This window comes from Ranitomeya imitator, chromosome 4 (assembly GCF_032444005.1).
Source record: "Ranitomeya imitator isolate aRanImi1 chromosome 4, aRanImi1.pri, whole genome shotgun sequence".
In the NCBI taxonomy this organism is placed as follows: Eukaryota; Metazoa; Chordata; class Amphibia; order Anura; family Dendrobatidae; genus Ranitomeya; species Ranitomeya imitator.
Genome location: NC_091285.1, coordinates 185,640,846 through 185,660,975, shown reverse-complemented (window position 1 = coordinate 185,660,975; position 20,130 = coordinate 185,640,846). Strand labels below are relative to the sequence as shown.

At 44.8% G+C, this 20,130-nt stretch overlaps 1 protein-coding gene across 1 annotated transcript in view; it reads left to right on the top strand.

Annotated features, from left to right (window-relative positions):
- Nucleotides 1-20,130, top strand: part of FBXO38 (F-box protein 38) — a 114,084-nt gene that overhangs the window by 67,647 nt on the left and 26,307 nt on the right. Inside the window, exons 15-17 of the mRNA XM_069764172.1 lie at nucleotides 1,940-2,602; nucleotides 3,683-3,780; nucleotides 19,391-19,493. Of these exons, the coding sequence (XP_069620273.1) occupies nucleotides 1,940-2,602; nucleotides 3,683-3,780; nucleotides 19,391-19,493 (864 nt within the window). The remainder of the gene's footprint in view (nucleotides 1-1,939; nucleotides 2,603-3,682; nucleotides 3,781-19,390; nucleotides 19,494-20,130) is intronic.

Here is a 20,130-nt window from a genome sequence, read left to right as displayed (position 1 = left end):
CACCGGCATCAGGGGCTTATCTACAGCATTCTGTAATGCTGTAGATAAGCCCCCGATGTTACCTGAAAAAGACGTTATATTATACTCACCCAGGGGCGGTCCCGCTGCTGGTCAGGTCAGATGGGCATCTCTGGTCCGCTGCGGCGCCTCCTATCTTCTTTCCATGACGTCCTCTTCTGATCTTCAGCCACGGCTCCGGCGCAGGCGTACTTTGCTCTGCCCTGTTGAGGGCAGACAAAGTACTGCAGTGCGCAGGCGCCGGGCCTCTGACCTTTCCGGCGCCTGCGCACTGCAGTACTATCCTCTGCCCTCAAGAGGGCAGAGCAAAGTACGCCTGCGCCGGAGCCGTGGCTGAAGATCAGAAGAGGACGTCATGGAAAGAAGATAGGAGGCGCCGCAGCGGACTGGAGACGCCCATCTGACCTGACCAGCAGCGGGACCGCCCCTGGGTAAGTATAATCTAACGTCTTTTTCTCCTCTTTCAGGTAACATCGGGGGCTTATCTACAGCATTACAGAATGCTGTAGATAAGCCCCTGATGCCGGTGGGCTTACCTCACCCGTGATTTTCGGGGTGACAGGTTCCCTTTAACTTGTGTTTTTTTTCTTCACTGTTTAATCACATCAGGGGCTCTCCAAACAAGTCATGGCGTCCGCAGACCATTCCAGTAAAGTCTGCGTTCAAAAAGGTCACTCCTTCCTTTCTGAGCCCTGCCATGTGGCCAAACAGTAGTTTTCCTCCACATATGAGGTATCAGCAGGAGAAATTGCACAGCAAATTTTGGGGTTCATCTTCTCCTGTTACCCTTGTGAAAATAAAAAATTGGGGCTAAAATACATTTTTATGGTTTTTTTTTTTTTTTCACAGCTCTACGTTATAAACTTTTCTGAAGCACAAGGGGGTTCAGGGTGCTCACGACACATCTAGATACATTACTTGAGGGTTCTAGTTTCCAAAATGTGGTTACTTGTGAGGGATTTCCAATGTTTAAGCACATCAGGGGCTCTCCAAACGCAACATGGTGTCCATTCTTGATCCCAGCCATTTTTGCTTTGAAAAAGTCATTACGTGTTCCTTCCCTTCCAAGCTCTGCCGTGCGCCCAAAGAGCGGATTTCCCCCACATATGGGGTATCTGCATACTCTGGAGAAATTGCAGAACAAATATTGGTGTCCATTTTCTCCTGTTACCCTTGTGAAAATAATAAGTTTGAGACTAAAGTAAAGTTTTTATGAAAGAAATTGAATGTTAATTTTTTTCCTTCCACATTGGTTTAGTTCCTGTGAAGCACCTTCAGGGTTAATAAACTTCCTGAATGTGGTTTTGAGTACTTTAGAGAGGTATGGTTTTTTAGAATGGTGTCACTTTTGGGTATTTAAGGTTTGTAAAATTTGTTAAAAAGATTTTGAAATTGCTGATCAACTTTTAACCCTTCTAACTTTCTTACAAACAAACATGTTTAAAAATGGTATAAAGTAGACCTGAGGGAAATGTTATTTCGTAACTATTTTTGTGTGAATTATCTCTGATTTAAGGGCATATGAATTTAAAGTTTGAAAATTGCGAAATTTTTGCCAAATTTCCGATATTTTCACAGATAAACACAAGTCTTATCGAACAAATTTTACAACTATCATGAAATACAATATATCATGAAAAACAGTCTCTGAATCCGTGGGATCTGTTGAAGTGTTCCAGAGCTATTACCGCATAAAGTGACACTTGTCAGATTTCCAAAATTGTACCTGGTCATTAAGGTCAAAATTGGCTCAGTCACTAAGGGGTTAAGGGTATGTGTACACAGCACATCTTTATCGTGAAAAATGCAGCATTTTACTGTCACGCTGTTCAAGGACCACCAGATTAGCCCTATTAGCAGTGACCATAAATCACATTTATACATTTTTTTTTTTAACACTATTTCTTTTCACTCCTTCCAGTTGTAAGTGGGAAAGGTAAAACGCCATTGCGGAAAAAGTGCAGTGTTGCATTCAAGAGTCCGCCACAGCAGACTGCACCAAGTGAAGAAAGATGCTGTGAAAAGGGATGCCAAGTGACAAGCGAGCAGATAAAAGCTGACATGAAGGCCACCAGTGACCCCTCCGACAGGACCAAAGTAAAAACTTGCTCATGCGAAGTGAATGCAGCAGGTGGGGTCATAAATGCCAGTGACCCTGAACCCCAGAATATGGATACTGCTCAATCTTTGAATGAGAGTCCTGAGTCTGCCGAGGAGGTAGATGCATGTACGTGTGGTAGTAGAGCAGAGGATTTTGAGGTCAATGCTGCTCAGGGACAAGAGATGGGTCCATTATGTCCTCATTGCTCCAAAAATGTGGCCCAGGAACAAAAATCGCTAAGGAGTAACAGTGAGAGTGATGACGGACCGCAGCCTTCAACTAGTCGCTCCTCTCCAGGAGAAAGCTCCGAATCCACACTCAGGACTCCACACAATGGGGCAAACAGGACTAATTCAGGTATTGTGATGGATCCAAATGCGTCTCCTGAAAACGACAGGATACAGCATAGGTGCTGTTACACACACGGGCCACTTACAAGAGCAAGAACAAGGCTGTCTCAGGTGTCTCTTATTTCCGATGGGGGTGAGTTCCCTTTGTATTCCATTATTTGCTACAATACTTGTATTAGTCTGCGTCTCGTTGTGACTAGGGTTGAGCGAAACGGGTCGAAATTTGTCAAAAGTCGCCGACTTTTGGCAAGGTCGGGTTTCATGAAACCCGACCCGACCCCAGTGTGGGGTCGGCCATGAAGTCGGCGATCTTTTGAATCAAGAATCGGAATTCCGATACCGATTCCCGATATGTTTAAGATATCGGGAATTGGTATCGGAATTCAGATTTAAGTGTAAAATAAAGAATTAAAATTAAAAATATCGCATTACTTACCCTCTGACGCGCCCTGGTACTAACCGGGAACCTTCCTTCCTTAGAATCAGACTTCCAGGACCCTGCGGTGACGTCGCGGTGACGTCGCGGCTTGTGATTGGCCGCGATGCCGCCCATGTGACCGCTCGCACGGCCAATCACAAGCCGCGACGTCACCGAAGGTCCTGGAAGGGCTGATTCTTAGGAAGGAAGGCTGCCGGAAAGAAGCAGGGCGCGTCCGAGGGTGAGTATATACCTAATAGGAATATACTCACCCTCGGACACGCCCTGCTTCTTTCCGGCAGCCTTCCTTCCTAAGAATCAGCCCTTCCAGGACCTTCGGTGACGTCGCGGCTTGTGATTGGCCGCACGAGCGGTCACATGGGCGGCCGCGCGGCCAATCACAAGCCGCGACGTCACCGCAGGGTCCTGGAAGTCTGATTCTAAGGAAGGAAGGTTCCCGGTTAGTACCAGGGCGCGTCAGAGGGTAAGTATTGCGATATTTTTTATTTTGATTCTTTATTTTACACTAAAATATGGATCGCAGGGCCTGAAGGAGAGTTTCCGCTCCTTCAGACCCTGGGAACCATGGAAACCCAATGCACTGCATTGGGTTTCGGCCGACCCCGACCCCGACTTTTTTATAGGATCGGCCGATTTCACTCGACCCGACTTTTGAAAAAGTCGGGTTTCGTGAAACCCGACCCGATCCTATAAAAGTAAAGGTCGCTCAACCCTAGTTGTGACTACTAAAGGAGGAGGCCATTTCATGGTTTTATCGCAATATGTCATGCACAGAATCAACGCCAAAATGCAGAAAACCCGTAAAGCGGAAACGCACGGCAGATAAATCTACAAGCACGAGTGATCCAGTTATTGAAGATGACCACGTTCAGGTAGGCTTTGCAAAATGTATAGAAAGTGAATCTAAAATGCTTTTTTTTTTTTTTTTTTTTTATATAAACCTGGTGCTATTGACATTATTTTGTTTTATACACTAAACTTAATTAAAGAGCAATTGCAAAGCTTACCCAAGACACAGGACAAAAACCCTCTCGCGGAATATACAGATAGTGGTGTCAGGCTCTTCTATGTAACGACATTACCTAGTGATTAATATCAGGGCTACGTGTTACAGACAGGTACATTTAAGCAGTATGTCTGACATTTGTTTTGGTTAACTTGCTGGAAAGTGCTTGGATTAGTCAGGAGGAAGCTTCCTATGATGAAAATTGCAGACACAAAGTCCATGTGTGTTTCTGTAGCAGTGGAGTGTGTGGGTGCACATGTAGCAGAACTGTATATGCAAATGCACACAGAGCTGAGTGCGTATACTGAACAAGAAGCAGAGTTGTATACTCTGCATGAGTGTACATAATGTGCATGCTGTAAAGCTGTATGTTTAGAATGCACATGTTTCAAAGAAGCACCAGCAATAGTTCTATTACCTCCTAATCTACCCTAGTTTATTATAATTATTGAAATTGACCCCTCCACTTCTTTACATCACCTGGGAAGCTTTCATTAAAAGGAAATATGTTTGTTTTTCTTATCTACTATATAATTGTCTAAGGGGTACTTCCTTCTGTCTGTCTCAGAAATCCCGCGTCGCTGATTGGTCTCGCCAGCTGACTGGTCGCGGCAGCCAGGACAATCAGCGACAGGCACAGTCCAGCCAAGAATTAGTCCCTCCCTACTCCCGTCCAGTCAGTGCCCGGCGCCCGCTCCATACTCCCCTCCACTCAGCGCTCACACAGGGTTAATGACCGCGTTAACGGACCGCGTTATGCTGCGTGTAACGCACTCCGTTAACGCTGCTATTAACCCTGTGTGACCAACTTTTTTACTATTGATGCTGCCTATGCAGCATCAATACTAAAAACATCTAATGTTAAAAATAATAATAATAAAAAAAAACCTGCTATTCTCAATTTCCGTCGTCCGCCGAGGCGCGCGCCTGCCGCCAGCTTCCGTTCCCAGAGATGCGTTGCGAAATTACCCAGAAGACTTAGCGGTCTTGCGAGACCGCTTAGTCTTCAGGGTAATATCGCAATGCGTTTCTGGGAACGGAAGTTAGTGGCAGCCGCGCGTGTGCGCATCGACACGGCTTCGCTGGCCGACGGAGGGGGAGTATAGAACTATTTTTTTTATTCAAAATTTTTTTTTTTTTTTTTTAACAGGGATATGGTGCCCACACTGCTACATACTACATGGGCTGCGTTATATACTGCGTGGCTGCAATATACTACGTGGCCAGTTTTGGATACTGTGTGGGCTGTGCTATATATTACGGGGGCAGCGTTATATACTGGGTGGGCAGTGTTATATACTGCGTGGGCAGTGTTATATACTGTGGGCTGTGTTATATACTACGTGGCTGCTATATACTACGTGGGCAATGTTATATACTGCGTGGGCTGTGTTATATACTGCGTGGGCTGTGCTATATACTACGTGGGCAGTGTTATATACTATATGGCTGCTATATACTACGTGGGCAATACGTTGGCAATGTTATATACTGCGTGGGCTGTGCTATATACTACGTGGGCAGTGTTATATACTACGTGGCTGCTATATACTACGTGGGCAATGCTATACTGTTTGGTACGTGGCCTGTGCTATATACTATGTGGCTGCTATATATATATACATACATACATACATACATACATACATACATACATACATACATACATACATACATACATACTCTAGAATAACCGATGCGTTAGAATCGGGCCACCATCTAGTTGTCTGATAATTGTCTTAAAGTAACGTGTACCCGGTAGTCCAAAAGACATCCCAAATGAACTCGGAACCCAGTTTAAGGGAATCTGTCAACATAAAAAGCACAGAAAATCTTTACTGTCTCATAGAAGACATCCCTTTCTATTTGTTCCATGTTAATCTTCCATGTTAGTCTTAAGGTACCTTCACACTAGACGATATCGCTAGCGATCCGTGACGTTGCAGCGTCCTGGCTAGCGATATCGTCCAGTGTGACAGACAGCAGCGATCAGGCCCCTGCTGTGATGTCGCTGGTCGGGGAAGAAAGGCCAGAACTTTATTTCGTCGCTGGCTCTCCCGCTGACATCGCTGAATCAGCGTGTGTGACACCGATTCAGCGATATCTTCACTGGTAACCAGGGTAAACATCGGGTTACTAAGCGCAGGGCCGCGCTTAGTAACCCGATGTTTACCCTGGTTACCATCGCTAAAGTAAAAAAAACAACCACTACATACTTACCTACCGCTGTCTGTCCTCGGCGCTCTGCTTCTCTGGTCTGGCTGTGAGCGCCGGGCAGCCGGAAAGCAGAGCGGTGACGTCACCGCTCTGCTTTCCGGCCGCTGTGCTCACAGCCAGACCAGAGAAGCAGAGCGCCGGGGACAGACAGCGGTAGGTAAGTATGTAGTGGTTGTTTTTTTTACTTTAGCGATGGTAACCAGGGTAAACATCGGGTTACTAAGCGCGGCCCTGCGCTTAGTAACCCGATGTTTACCCTGGTTACCGGCATCGTTGGTCGCTGGAGAGCGGTCTGTGTGACAGCTCTCCAGCGACCAAACAGCGACGCTGCAGCGATCCGGATCGTTGTCTGGATCGCTGCAGCGTCGTTTAGTGTGAAGGTACCTTTACAGGGAGGCAGGGTTTTGCAAGGTGGTGTAGATTAGAGAAGATTGGGTAACATTGGCTAGTGCCCAGTATTCAAGAAAGTAACAAATTCCCCCTTGCTCCTGGTAGTAGCGATTGACGTTCTGTGTGTATAATTGAAGATACACATAGTCTTCTCCGACTGCTGTAAAATAAGGCAGTGGTAAGCTTTACAGATCCATTTTAAGAAGTAGGCTCAGTTTTTATGGGGATATTAAGGTGAATTCATCATTTTATTTAAAAGTACATTTTCAATTAAATTGAATGGGAAAAATGTGCACATACATGGCACACCACATTTGCACCCTGAAATGAATTGGAAGCAGATCACCTGTTTTAAATGAAAAAGCCACCTGGAAAATTTTAATTTTGCTCCGACAACCCCTTTTAGGTATTTTGATAGTCTTTTATAGTTTTTAGAATTATGTCTTCATGTGCCATTACCATGGGTTTGAACCAAGTTGTTGCTTTAAAGTGCTTGTCCACTACTTGACAATCTTTTCTAAGTTACCCCACCTAATTTAAAAACACATACCAGTCTACGGTTGCTAATAATAATTTTTAATTTACCATATTTTTAGAACTATAGGGTGCACCACAAGTTTACATGGCAAAATAATCAAAAACGTTGAATACTAATGAAATCTTCCCTCCCAGTGCAAAGAAGTGGAGTGGTCAGTATCACAAATTGGAATGCCCTAGGGTAGAATAGTGGGGTATAAGACCTAGATCTTGTTAGCATTTCTTTGCACCATATACATTATACACACATTTTACAGCACACACAATGTGTACACTCTGCAATGCACACATATAGAACCCTGATGTACTCGGTCCTGCCACATACAGTTACAACTCTGCTTCATATATACAGGCAGCTCTGCTATTTACATACACGCATATCTCTGTGCTATGTATATACGCACATACTGTATACAGTACTACATTTTGAAGTTCCTTCTAGGCATGTACCTCCATGATCTGAAAGGTCCTTCAGCTATTCAGGACAGGCAGTACCTGTGCAGGTCCTCTGTTCCTGCCCTGCACCTATCAGATAGATCAGTGTCCGGCAGGAGAATCTGTGATCGGGAATTACACTGCCTGCCTTCTCCTCAATTCAGTCAGTAGAAGCTGACTCTGAACAATAAGATGTCCGAGATACCAAGGCTTTTTCCGCAAGAGTTTTTGTTTCACAAGTAACAAAAGGTCGGATTCTGAAAATATTTTTGAGGTGCAGTGACTTGTGTGACTGATTGGATCTAGGGCGTGAAGAAAAGATCTGAGCCAAATATAACCTCAATATAGCGGGCTTGCTGCTTTTCTGTTATGGGTGAACTAGCCAGTGAAATGGAAATATCAGGTTGAGAAAGATTACGTGAGGGAGGAAGCACAAGACTCACTTTCCGATAGAGAGGACAAGATGACAGAGACCACAGACAACCACTGATATTTTGTAGCAGTTATAAGGTGATGTCAGGAGATGTGTATTTTGTTTTCGGCAGCATAGAGGTTCTACCGATAGATCTACTGGTAGTTTCTCCAATAAGGGCTGTTTATAGAGAAAAGAGAGGTGAACATAGGGCTTAACCCTGAGGGATTCCAACAGTAAGGGTTGCAGGAGAGCAAACGATACACTGAAAGAATGGTCAGAGGAGTAGGAAGAGAACCAAGAAAAAAAGCGGTGTTCTGCAAGAGTATCTTCCATTTCCGTTTTTACAACCAATTAAAAATGGACAATTTTTTTCTCCAATGTGTCATCAGTTGTTTATCTATTTTCTCATCCGTTTAAAATAAAAAAAAAAACTGTAAGAGGTAGTGTTAAAAACCTGATGTAAGTTAGGCTGGGTTTACATTGCGTTGGTGCAGTCCGTTCAACGCATGTGTTAAACTGACTGCACCAGCGCTAGTGCCTTTTAAAGATCGCGTTATGCGATCACAATAGCATAGATGCCGCACCTATGCTAGCAGTGACGGACTCGGAAACACTGCAGACCGCGTCCGAGGGTCCATTACAGAATGATGGCACATCGCTAACGCATGCCGATTATGACATGCGTTAGCGATGCGCTTCATAATGGCAGTCAGAGGGTGCGCTAACGCATCCGTTACATAGCGTTCGTGCCGCTGTGTAACGGATGCCATCAGCGCATTGCCATTGACGCAATGTGAACCTAGCCTAAGTCAGATAAAAAATGGAAGACAATCATTTTCCATCTATTTTTGTTAGAACATGAAATAAAATACCAAGTCTGACCTATAAAAACAAGAGAATAGATCATTACAGACTTCAGTAAGGGCTATTTTTGTGGAGTAAGGACTGAGCAAAGCAGAAGTCTGATTTTAAAGGGTCAAGAAGAGATTTATCAGCAAGATGGTGGAGAAGGCCAGAATAGACCAAGCAATTCAGGTGTTTAGAGGTTTTTGGGAGATTAGGGGTGGGCATGTAATTGGCAGAACGGGAAAAGTCAGTAGATGGTGTGTGTGTGTGTGTGTGTTTTTATATAAAGTAAATGGCTTTTTGACAACATGCTTGAAAGGAAGGGATGGTACCAGACGCAAGGGAGAGGTTAATTATTTTAGGTAAGTGACCAGAAACTGGCAAAACAATCTTCTGCGTGAAATGATCTTAAAAATCATCATTCTCAGAAGCACGTTATCCTGTGTAAACTAAGGAAGCTCTGCTAAGATCCATAATATTCTGTGTTCATGGAAGTAGTCAGCTGGTATAAACAGCAGGAACATGGCATCGGTAAGCCAAACCTCTGACTCCTCAATTACCCTGCCCCCAACTCGGACTCCACGACTCCAACTCCAGAGCACTACTGAGCATGTGTGCGTATATATAGACTACTGAGCATGTGTGTGTATATAGTGCAGCACAGACTCCTCTCAACTAAAAGCCTAGATCCTTAAATCACGAAGAAAATTTGCAGCACATATTACATTGAACTACTCTACCTAATTTATTATATATTTAAAGGGAACCTGTCACCCCCAAAATCGAAGGTGAGCTAAGCCCACCGGCATCAGGGTCTTATCTACAGCATTCTGTAATGCTGTAGATAAGCCCCCGATGTATCCTGAAAGATGAGAAAAAGAGGTTAGATTATACTCACCTGGGGGGAGTGGTCCCGTCCGATGGGCATCGCGGTCCGGGGCCTCCCATCTTCATAGGATGACATCCTCTTCTTGTCTTCACGCTGCGGCTCTGGCGCAGACGTACTTTGTCTGCCCTGTTGAGGGCAGAGCAAAGTACTGCAGTGTGCAGGTGCTGGGCCTCTCTGACCTTTCCGGCGCCTGCGCACTGCAGTACTTTGCTCTGCTCTCAACAGGGCAGACAAAGTACGCCAGCGCCGGAGCCGCACCGTGAAGACAAGAAAAGGCCGTCATCATAAGAAGATGGGAGGCACCGGACCGCGACGCCCATTGGACCGGACGTGCAGCGGGACCGCCCATGGGTGAGTATAATATAACCTCTTTTTCTCGTCTTTCAGGATACATCGGGGGCTTATCTACAGCATTACAGAATGCTGTAGATAAGCCCCTGATGCCGGTGGGCTTAGCTCACCTTTGATTTTGGGTGTGACTGGTTCCCTTTAACGAGTTGGGCAAATTTATACCTAATTTGACACCAGCAAAATGGACTCTGACTCCACATCCCTGATAATCAGGTCATTAAATGACTACTGATTAGCATTATTGCTTTGTAGCGCTGGGGTCCTTGGTTCAAATCCCGCCAAGGACAACATTTCCAAGGAGTTTGTATTTTTTCCCCTTGTCTGCGTGAGTTTCCTTAAACACTCCTAAGACATACTGATATGGAGTTTATATAGTGATTTCCAATTGGGACAGTGAAGATGACATCTGTAAAGTGCTGTGGAATTATTGGCGCTATATAAGTGAGTAAAATACAGTAGGGGAAATAAGTATTTGATACACTGTAGATTTTACAAGTTTTCCCACCTAAAAAGAATGATGAGATCTGTAATTCTTATTGCGAAGATATTTCAAATGTTAAAGATCGAATCTTAAAAAGTAAAAAAATCATCCACAAAATCACATCGTATGAGTTTTACATAATTAATTTGCATTTTATTGCATGAAATAAGTATTTGATACCAAAGAAAAACAGAACTTAATATTTGGTAGAAAAACCTTTATTTGCAACTACAATGGTCAGATGTTTCCTAGACCAAGTTTGCACCCACTGGGCAGAGATTTTGACCCACTTCTCCATACAGATCTTCACCAGCTCTTTCAGGTATAGGGGCTGTCACTGGGCAACATTGCCCAGCTCCCTCCAAAGATTTTCTATTGGGTTCATGTCTGGATACTGGCTAGGCCTCTCCAGGACCTTGAAATGCTTCTTATGGAGCAACTCCTTAGTTGCCCTGGCTGTGTGTTTCAGGTCATTGTCATGGTAGAAGACCCAGCCATGACCCATCTACGATACTTTTACTGAGGTAAAGAGGTTGTTGGCCAAAATCTCACGATACATGACCCCCATCCATCCTCCCCTCAATACAGTGCAGTCATCCTGTCCTCTTTGCAGAAAAGCACCCCAAAGTTTGATGTTTCCCCCACTATGCTTCACGGTTGGGATTGTACTCCTAATTCTTCTTGATCCAAACAAGACAAGTGGAGTTGTTAACAGAAAGTTCTATTTTGGTCTCCTCTGACCACATGACTTTCTGCTAGGCCTCCTTTGGGACATCCAGATGGTCATTGATGAACTTGAAACAGGTCTGGACGTGTGCAGACATGAGCAGGGGACCTTGCCCTGCAGGATTTTAAATCTCGACGGCGTAATATGTTACTAACCAGTAATGTTTTAGAATATGGTCCTAGCTCACTTCAGGTCATTGTCCAAGTCCTCCCGTGTAGTTCTGGGTGATTCTTGACTTTTCTCAGAATCATCCTTACCCCACAAGGCAGGATCTTACATGTAGCCCCAGAATTAGGAAGATTGACAGTCTTATTGTGTTTCTTCCATTTTCTAATAATTGTGCCAATAGTTGCCTTCTCACCAAGCTGTTTGCCTTTTGTCCTGTAGCCAATCCCAACCTTGTGCAGGTCTACAATTTTGTCCCCGGTGTCCTTAGACAGCTCTTTGATTTTGGCCATGGTGTAGAGGTTAGAGTGTGATTGAGTGTGTGGACAAGTGTCTTTTATATAGGTAACAAGTTGAAACAGATGCAATTAATACAGATAATGAATGCAGAGTAGGACGGCTTCTAAAAGAAAAACTTAACAGGCCTATGAGAGCCAAAATTCTTGCTGGTTGGTAGGTGATCAAATTCTTATTTCATGCAATAAAATGCAATTTAATAATTTAAAAATCATACAATGTGTTTTCTTGTTTCTCTTTTTAGAGTCTATCCCTCACAGTTGAAGTGTACCTATAATAAAAATTACAGACCTCTCCATTCTCTGTAGGTGGGAAAACAGTCAAAATCAGCAGTTGATGAAATAATTATTTCATTCCCCCATGACGGCACCACGAAGAGAGGGAGCCGCCCTCAGGGACAGGAAACCTACGGGTGAAAAAGGCGGTACCTCTCTCCCACATCAGTTCGGTTTTCTGTCCCTGACTGGGAACCTGCAGCATACCTGAAAAAGTCGTCGTGGGATGCCGGGGGTCCATGGGGCCGATATAGGCAGCGGGGTGCCCTGCCTCGGACCTGGTGGTTTTTCTTCTCTCCGAATGCCACGATTTCGGGGTCGGCAGGCTCCGTGCGTATGCAGGGGGAGAGGCAGTGAAGCATGGTCCAGTCTGCCTCTCCCTTAAAAGATTTTTATGGCCGGTAATAGGGGACGGCGGTCTCCTGACGATATGCCACCGGACCACCTATGGTCAGGAGGAGATGGTGGTGACGGCTACCCACACGGAAGGGCCGCGACTTACGGAGCATCAGCAGCTGCCCAGCACTTCCGACGCTCCCTCCTGTGGGCCGGACGCCGGGAAAGTGAGGCGCGCGTGCGCCCCTGGACCGCAAAGCATCTCTCGGTAATCCAGAATGCGCAGGCGCGAGGAAGTGTTTCCGGGGCGGTGCGCTGCATTACTGGGAAATTGATGCTGCGGCGCGCCACCCGCATGGAGGTTTAAAGGAAGGGCATTTGCGGGATCCGGTGCTCAATATTCACCATGAGTGAGCAAGAGCAACCGGCTGAGCAGGCCCTGCAGTCCCCTCCAAAGAAGCACCACCAACAGCAGCGCCAATGACTGCAGCAGCGACAGCAGCAAAGGGATGCCTCCTCCCAGTGTCACAGTTCAGGATCCCAGCGCAGCAGAGGCTCTGGTGGATCCAAAAGGCCAGCAGCGGTTCACGTAGTGGAGACAACTCTTACGCCAGAACCGGTATTCCCCTTACAGCAGGAGGGTAAGTGATCTCCGTGAAAGTTCACCTTCCAAATGGGGTTTGTGTCTTGTTAGGGAAAGAAGTGTACCGCAAAAGTTAGGCACAGAGTATGTGCGATCTGTTCCATGGAGCTGTCCACTACATGGGTGAAAAAGCTCTGCACCACGTGCATAGAGAACACCATATGTGAAGAGTCCCCAAGATTTGCATCCGACTTAAAGAAGCTAATCAAAACTCAGGTGGAAGACGCGCTCAAAGGGGTTAAAAGCTCAAAAAGAAAACGTAAATCCAGGCATAGATCCCCAAAATTAAGTTCCAGTGGGGAAGATTGCGACCATTCCGGTTCAAGCAGTTCACTCTCTTCACCCGCATCCTCCTCATCCTCGGAGGGGGGGGTGCAATTCCTTCCCTATTGAAGATACAGATGCCTTAGTAAAAGCAGTTAGGGCAACAATGGGGCTGGTAGAGACGCAGGCCAAAAAAACGGCACAATACTTGAGGTTTGGTGGCCTAGAACAAAATAAAACGGAGAGCATTTCCATTAAATGAGAAAATACAATCTCTAATAAAAAAGGAATGGAAAAGGCCAGATAAAAAAAAGTCCTCTTAACCCCAAAGAGAAAATACCCCTTCGATGAGCCTGTCTGTTCTTTCTGGGGAAAAGCATCAAAACTAGACATTGCTATTGCAAAAGAGTCTATCAATTTGCCTTGCCTTTTGAAGACATGAGGACCCTATGGACAAAAAGGCAGAGGTATTCTTAAAAGGCTCTTGGGAGGCGGCCGGAGGAGGATTGAAACCAGCTTTAGCCGTTACATGCACTGCCAGAGCATTAATGGTGTGGCTAGACCACAGTTAAAACATAAATCTCCCAGAGAATCAGTTTTTGACTCGATCTCAATAATGGAAGGAGCAGCTGCGTTCTTAGCGGACGCCTCTATAGACTGTTAGGCTAGCAGCAAGATCTGCTTCTTTTTCAAATGCGGCAAGAAGGGCTTTATGGATCAAGAGTTGGCCGGGAGACTTACAAACCAAATCCAAGCTATGCTCCATTCCCTGTGAAGGGGAATTCTTATTTGGGCCAACCCTAGATGACATTCTTGAAAAGGCAGGGAATAAGAAAAAGGCCTTCCCAGGGTTTCCCAACCAGTCCTATAGACTGCTTTTTCGGGGCAGAAGATTTATGCACAGGAAGCCCCCTAAAAATAAAAAAGAGGGGTGGGAAGACAAAAGATATAAGGGAAAAGGCTTCATGTTCAATAAACCTGAAAACAAAAAACAACCCCAATGAGGGTGTGCCCCAGGTGGGAGGGAGGTTAGCACACTTTCTTCCAGCCTGAGAAAAAAATTTAGGGAGTGCATGGGTATTAAACATAATAAGATCAGGGCTGAAGTTAAAATTCCACACTATCCCATCACTTTGTCATAACCCCGCAAAGGAAAATAGAGGCCGAACAGCTAGCCCTCCAGAAAGAAGTACAGACTCCTTTGACGAAGAGCTTCCTGTAGGAAGTCCCACAAGAGGAGAGAGGCAGGGGGTTTTACTCCCCGCTATTTCTCCAGACAGAACCGGATGGCACTTAAAGGACAATTATAAATTTGAAAAAACTAAACAAATTCTTGGTGACGGAAAGTTTCAAAATGGAAATAATAAAAACATGTGTGAGAACACTTTATCCGTCTTGTTTCATGATTGGTATCGATTTAACACTAGAAGTCCCAGAGACGGGTAATTTAACATTTCTACCTTTGGAGCTCGAAATTCCTGGGACTTCTAGTGTTAAAGGACGCATATTACCGTGTACAAATCCATTTAGGTCACCAGAGATTCCTCAGGGTGGCGGTAATGATGCAAAGGGAGTTAAAACATTACCAATTCAAAGCCCTCCCCTTTGGTCTAGCCATAGCCCCGATGGTTTTTACGAAACTGATGGCGGAGGTCATGGTTCACATGGGCAGCCAGATATACTAATAGTGCCATATCTGGACGACCTCCTGGTAATTGGCAAGTCCTCTCTCCATTGCAGTCAACAGTTGGACAAAGTGATGACATCCCTGACAAATCTAGGTTTGATGTTGAACCTAGCAAAGTCCAAAATTACCCCAACCCAAGTACAACAGTACTTAGGGATAACAATAGACTCAATCAGACAAGAATGCCGTCTCCCCGAGGGGAAAATTTCGAACATGACACAGTAGCACAACTGAGGGGATCCCTGGTCATCACCTTGTGTAAAGCGATGTCCATACTATGATCAATGAAGACCTGTATCCCAGCGGTCCAGTGGGCCCAAAGTCATACCTACAATGGGAGATACTAGAAGTAGAGTCTCACTTAAAAGGGAATTTAGAAAAGCATTTAAAAAATCTCCTCAAAAACAATACTACGTTCCTTAGCTTGGTGGGTGGATCCGGGCAACCTAGCGAGGGGCGTCCCTTTGGTATGGCCAATATCTATAACTCTGACCGCAGACCCAAGTCCCTGGGGCTGGGGGGCTCATTTCGACAATCGGATTGCTCAGGGTCCTTGGTGGGAAGAGCAAAAACTCGTCTCCTCAAATATGAAAGAACTCCTGGCAGTGGAGTGTGCTATCAACCACTTTCTAGACTCCCTCCAATCCCATCACGTAAGAGTGCTCTCAGACAACAAAGTAGTGGTAGCATATTTGAATCACCAAGGGGGCACCAGGTCTCGGGCATTGATGGGAGTTGCGAGATCCATCCTGCTATCAGCAGAGTCCAACCTAGCCTCTTTATCGGCCCTTCATATCAGGGGCACGGAGAATCGAGACGCAGATTTTCTAAGCCGAACACAGTTGAGGCAAATGGAGTGGGAATTGAACCAGGGAATTTTCAACCATATTGTACAACTTTGGGGCTCTCCGGGGATAGACTTATTCACGAACAGTCTAAACCTGAAAACTCGCGCTTTCTGTTCAATTGATCCATGGGGGAGCCCAGTGACCCCAGACGCCTTTTCAATTCCCTGGGATTTTCATCTGGCCTATGCCTTTCCCCCAATAGCATAAATTCCCTTAGTGTGGAGGAAGATTCGGGAGGACAGGGCAAGGGTAATTATAGCAGCACCCTTTTGGCCGAAAAGAGCATGGTTTCCGTGCTACGAATAATGTCCATAACAGACCCTTCCAGACATCCCAAACCTTCTGTCTCAGGAGCCGGTGAATCATCCACAAGTAAAAAACTTACATATGACGGCATAGAATTTGAAAGGGAGCTTTTGATTTAAGAAGGGATTCTCTGCAAACCTAGTTTCTACTCTTCTTTCAAATAGGAAACCTGTGACTACTAGGGCATACGGGAAGGTTTGGAGGAGATTTTTGTCAGTCTCGGGTGCCAGTTTATCTGGGGAGATTCCAATAAAAGAAGTGCTAGAGTTCCTTCAGAAAAGGTTGGAAAAGGGGTTAGCAACAAGCACACTTAAAGTTCAAGTAGCAGCTTTAGGAGCCCTTTACAACTGCGACTTAGCGGGGAATCACTGGGTAATGAGGTTTATTAAAGCCTCAAGTAGATCTAGATCCATTTTCCACCGCACTACACCTCCATGGAATCTAAACTTGGTTCTCTCTGCATTGACTAAAGCACCCTTCGAGCCGTTGTGACAAGCCTCTCTAAAAATCATATCCCTCAAAACCTCTCTGCTCGTAGCACTAACATCAGCTCGCAGAATTGGTGATATACAGTCTTTATCGGCATACCCGCCTTTAACCCAGATACTAGATGACAGAGTGGTCCTTAGGACCCATCCTACCTTCCTAAAGTGTTATCATATTTCCAAAGATCACAGGAAATCTCTTTATCCTCTTTCTGTCCCAACCCCAGGAATAGAAAGGAAGAACTCCTACACACACTAGATGTTAAAAGGTGCTTAACCCAATACCTGTCAGCCACAAGGGAGTGTAGGAAGGATAGGTCTCTCTGTGCTTTCAGGGTCCAAAGAAGGGACATAAAGCATCAAAAGCCACTCTGGTGAGATGGATAAGAGACGCTATCCTCCTTTCGTATCCCTCATGTAATGAAGCTATTCCAGAGAGGGTTAAAGCTCATTCGACCAGATCAGTGGTGACCTCGTGGTCAGAGAGAGCTGGAGCCTCAATTGAACAGATATGTAGAGCAGCCACTTGGTCGTCTCCATCTACATTCTTTAATCATTACCGGCTAGACCTAACCTCTACTTCAGACCTCACCTTTGGCAGAAGGGTTCTGGAGGCAGTGGTCCCCCCTAATGTACATTCTATGAAATTCTCTCTGTGGTGCCGTCATGGGGGAAAGAGAAAATCATAGTTACTTACCGATAACGGTATTTCTCTGATCCCATGACGGCACCTGTACATTCCCTCCCTTCACGTGTGGGTGTGCACACTAGATTTAACTATTAATATTTAGTCACGCAGTGCCTCATAAGCTTAAAATTGAAATATTTTTGTTAGTTTAACCGTTTAAATTACAGCTGAAGTTCTGTTAAGGCTCTGTAAACGAACTGATGTGGGAGAGAGGTACCGCCTTTTTCACCTGTAGGTTTCCTGTCCCTGAGGGCGAATCCCTCTCTCCGTGGTGCCGTCATGGGATCAGAGAAATACCGTTATCGGTAAGTAACTATGATTTTTTTCCCACTGTGAGTAAATTCATGTCTGAAGTGGGCTTCTGCATAGAAAATAACTTTTTAGAACGTAGAGTAAAATTGGACTGCAGAGAACTGGGTAAAATTATTTTCTCTGAATCCCTCTTCAGACATGGGACATTTTGAAGAATAGTTGTCTAGAGAAGAAAAGGTGAGCGCTACCATGAGTGGTGTGTCATGCCAACAGTAAAGAATCCTGAAACAATTCATGTGTGGGATTGCTAATCATCCAAGGAAGTTGTCTCACTCACAATTTTGCATAAGTATACTGCCTTGAATAAAGAATGATCTCTAATAATTCTCTAAAAGCAACCTCTACTAATGATTCAGTCACAGTTAGGTGGTGAACAATGCTTTTTCCAGCATGATGGAGCAAAATTTAACAAGGGAAAAGTAATTAAGTTGCTCAGTGAAAAAAAACATTGAAATTTTGGGCCCAGGGGCCAGGATACTCCCTAGATTGTAATTCCAATGAGAACCTGTAGTCAGTTGTCAAAAAGTGGGTGGACAAACAAAAATACAGGAATTGTGATTAAACTCAAAGCACTGAGTAGACCGGAACGGGCTGTCATCAGTCAGGGTTTGGCCCAAAATTTAATATCCAACAAGTCAGGGCAAATCGCAGAAGTCTGGACAAATAAGGGTCAGTAAATATTGAGTCTTAATATAAACTTTGTTGTTTTTTTTCAATAAAAGTGTAACAGCGTATAAATGCATATAATAGTACCGTATTTTTTGGACCATAAGACGCACTGGACCATAAGACGCACCTAGGTTTTAGAGGTGGAAATTGGGGGGGGGGAGGGTGGAATTGAAGCCACAAATGGTCAATTCTGTACTGTAATATCTCCACACATGGCCCCTCATCCCTATCCTGGTATGCATGGCTCCTTCATCCCTTTCCTGGTATGCTTGGCCCCCTCATCCCTATCCTGGTGTGCATGGCCCCATCCTTATCCTGGTATGATTGGCACCATCCCGGTCCTGGTTTGATTGGTTCCATCCTTATTCTGGTATAATTTTCCCCATCCCGTTCCTGGTATGATTGGCCCAATCCTTTTTCTGGTATAATTGGCCCCATACCATTCAGAATATTCATTTCTCTTAAGTATCGGCACACGTGATTGCTGGCCACAGCAGGAAGTCGCTGGCTGACACTGCGCGCTACTGAAGAGGAATGGATACTCACCGCTCTCTGCAATGAACGGTCCCGGTGAGTATTCCGGCAGCTTTGTTCTGCTTGTGAGCAGCGCATGACGTCCCTGCCATGTGCTACTTGCATGCATTAAGCGGCTCCAGAGCAGGACGCTGCGAGGGAGCGCCGTGTAGGTGAGTGTAATTTTTTTTTTTGTTTTGTTTTTTTAAATCCTTCCTGATGGGGCCATGCATACCAGGAATGGCATGGGGCCAATTCTAAAAGAAAAAGGATGGGATCAATCATACCAGGAACAGGATGGGGCCATTTAAACCAGGATGCCAGTAAAATGAATATGCATTGCCCTCCACGCCCATGGATGTGGAATGCAGTGCATATTAATTTCTCATTAGCAGCGGGCACAGAAGTTAGCCAGCCTCCTGTGACCCGATGCTCCCCCACCTCCTCACCACAGCTAGAGCCCATACATCTGGACTATAAGACGCACCACCCATTTTCCTCCACATTATCAAGGGGAAAAGTGCATGTTATAGTCTGAAAAATATGGTATTTCAGCAACCGTATAAACATCTGATTAGATCTAAAAATCTAACACTGAAGAGCAAACTTTGTAAAAACCCATCTGTTAGTCTCCAAATTTTTGGCCCCATCTACATTTCATAGTGTGTAATATGTTCTGTTTATGATTTTTTTTTTCTAGGTTTTGAACCTTAAATCTAAAAATCTTGTGGGTATTACCTTAACTAACTGCGGCATCACAGATTTGGTCCTTAAGGATTGCCCTAAAATGATGTTTATCCATGGTAAGTCTTTCTTATTACTGTTGGGTTGTTTCATTGTATGGATATACAGTATACATGCTTTCAAAACACCTCATGAGAACAACAGACATCACAGTAATAATATCATTAGATCTAATATCAGTAAACTGTGATATTATAATTGTATGGACATTAATGGAAAACAGTCGCAATAGTCATTAGCAACGAAGAGAAATAACAAAAAAATTCCAATTATAATTTAAATAGACAAAAATAAATTTTATTAAATAACCAGGTACAGATGACAAGATGAAAAGAAGGGGTTACACCCACTAACACATGCCTAAAATAGGATGCTCACAAGACATAATCAATATTAGCAGCATAGGCATAAGGCTCATATATAGTCTTATATATAGCACTAGTACATTAACACCTTCCCGACCCATGACGCCACGTAGGCGTCATGAAAGTCGGTGCCAATCCGACCCATGACGCCTATGTGGCGTCATGGAAAGATCGCGTCCCTGCAGATCGGGTGAAAGGGTTAACTCCCATTTCACCCGATCTGCAGGGACAGGGGGAGTGGTAGTTTAGCCCAGGGGGGGTGGCTTCACCCCCCCCCCCCCCCCCCCCGTGGCTACGATCGCTCTGATTGGCTGTTGAAAGTGAAACTGCC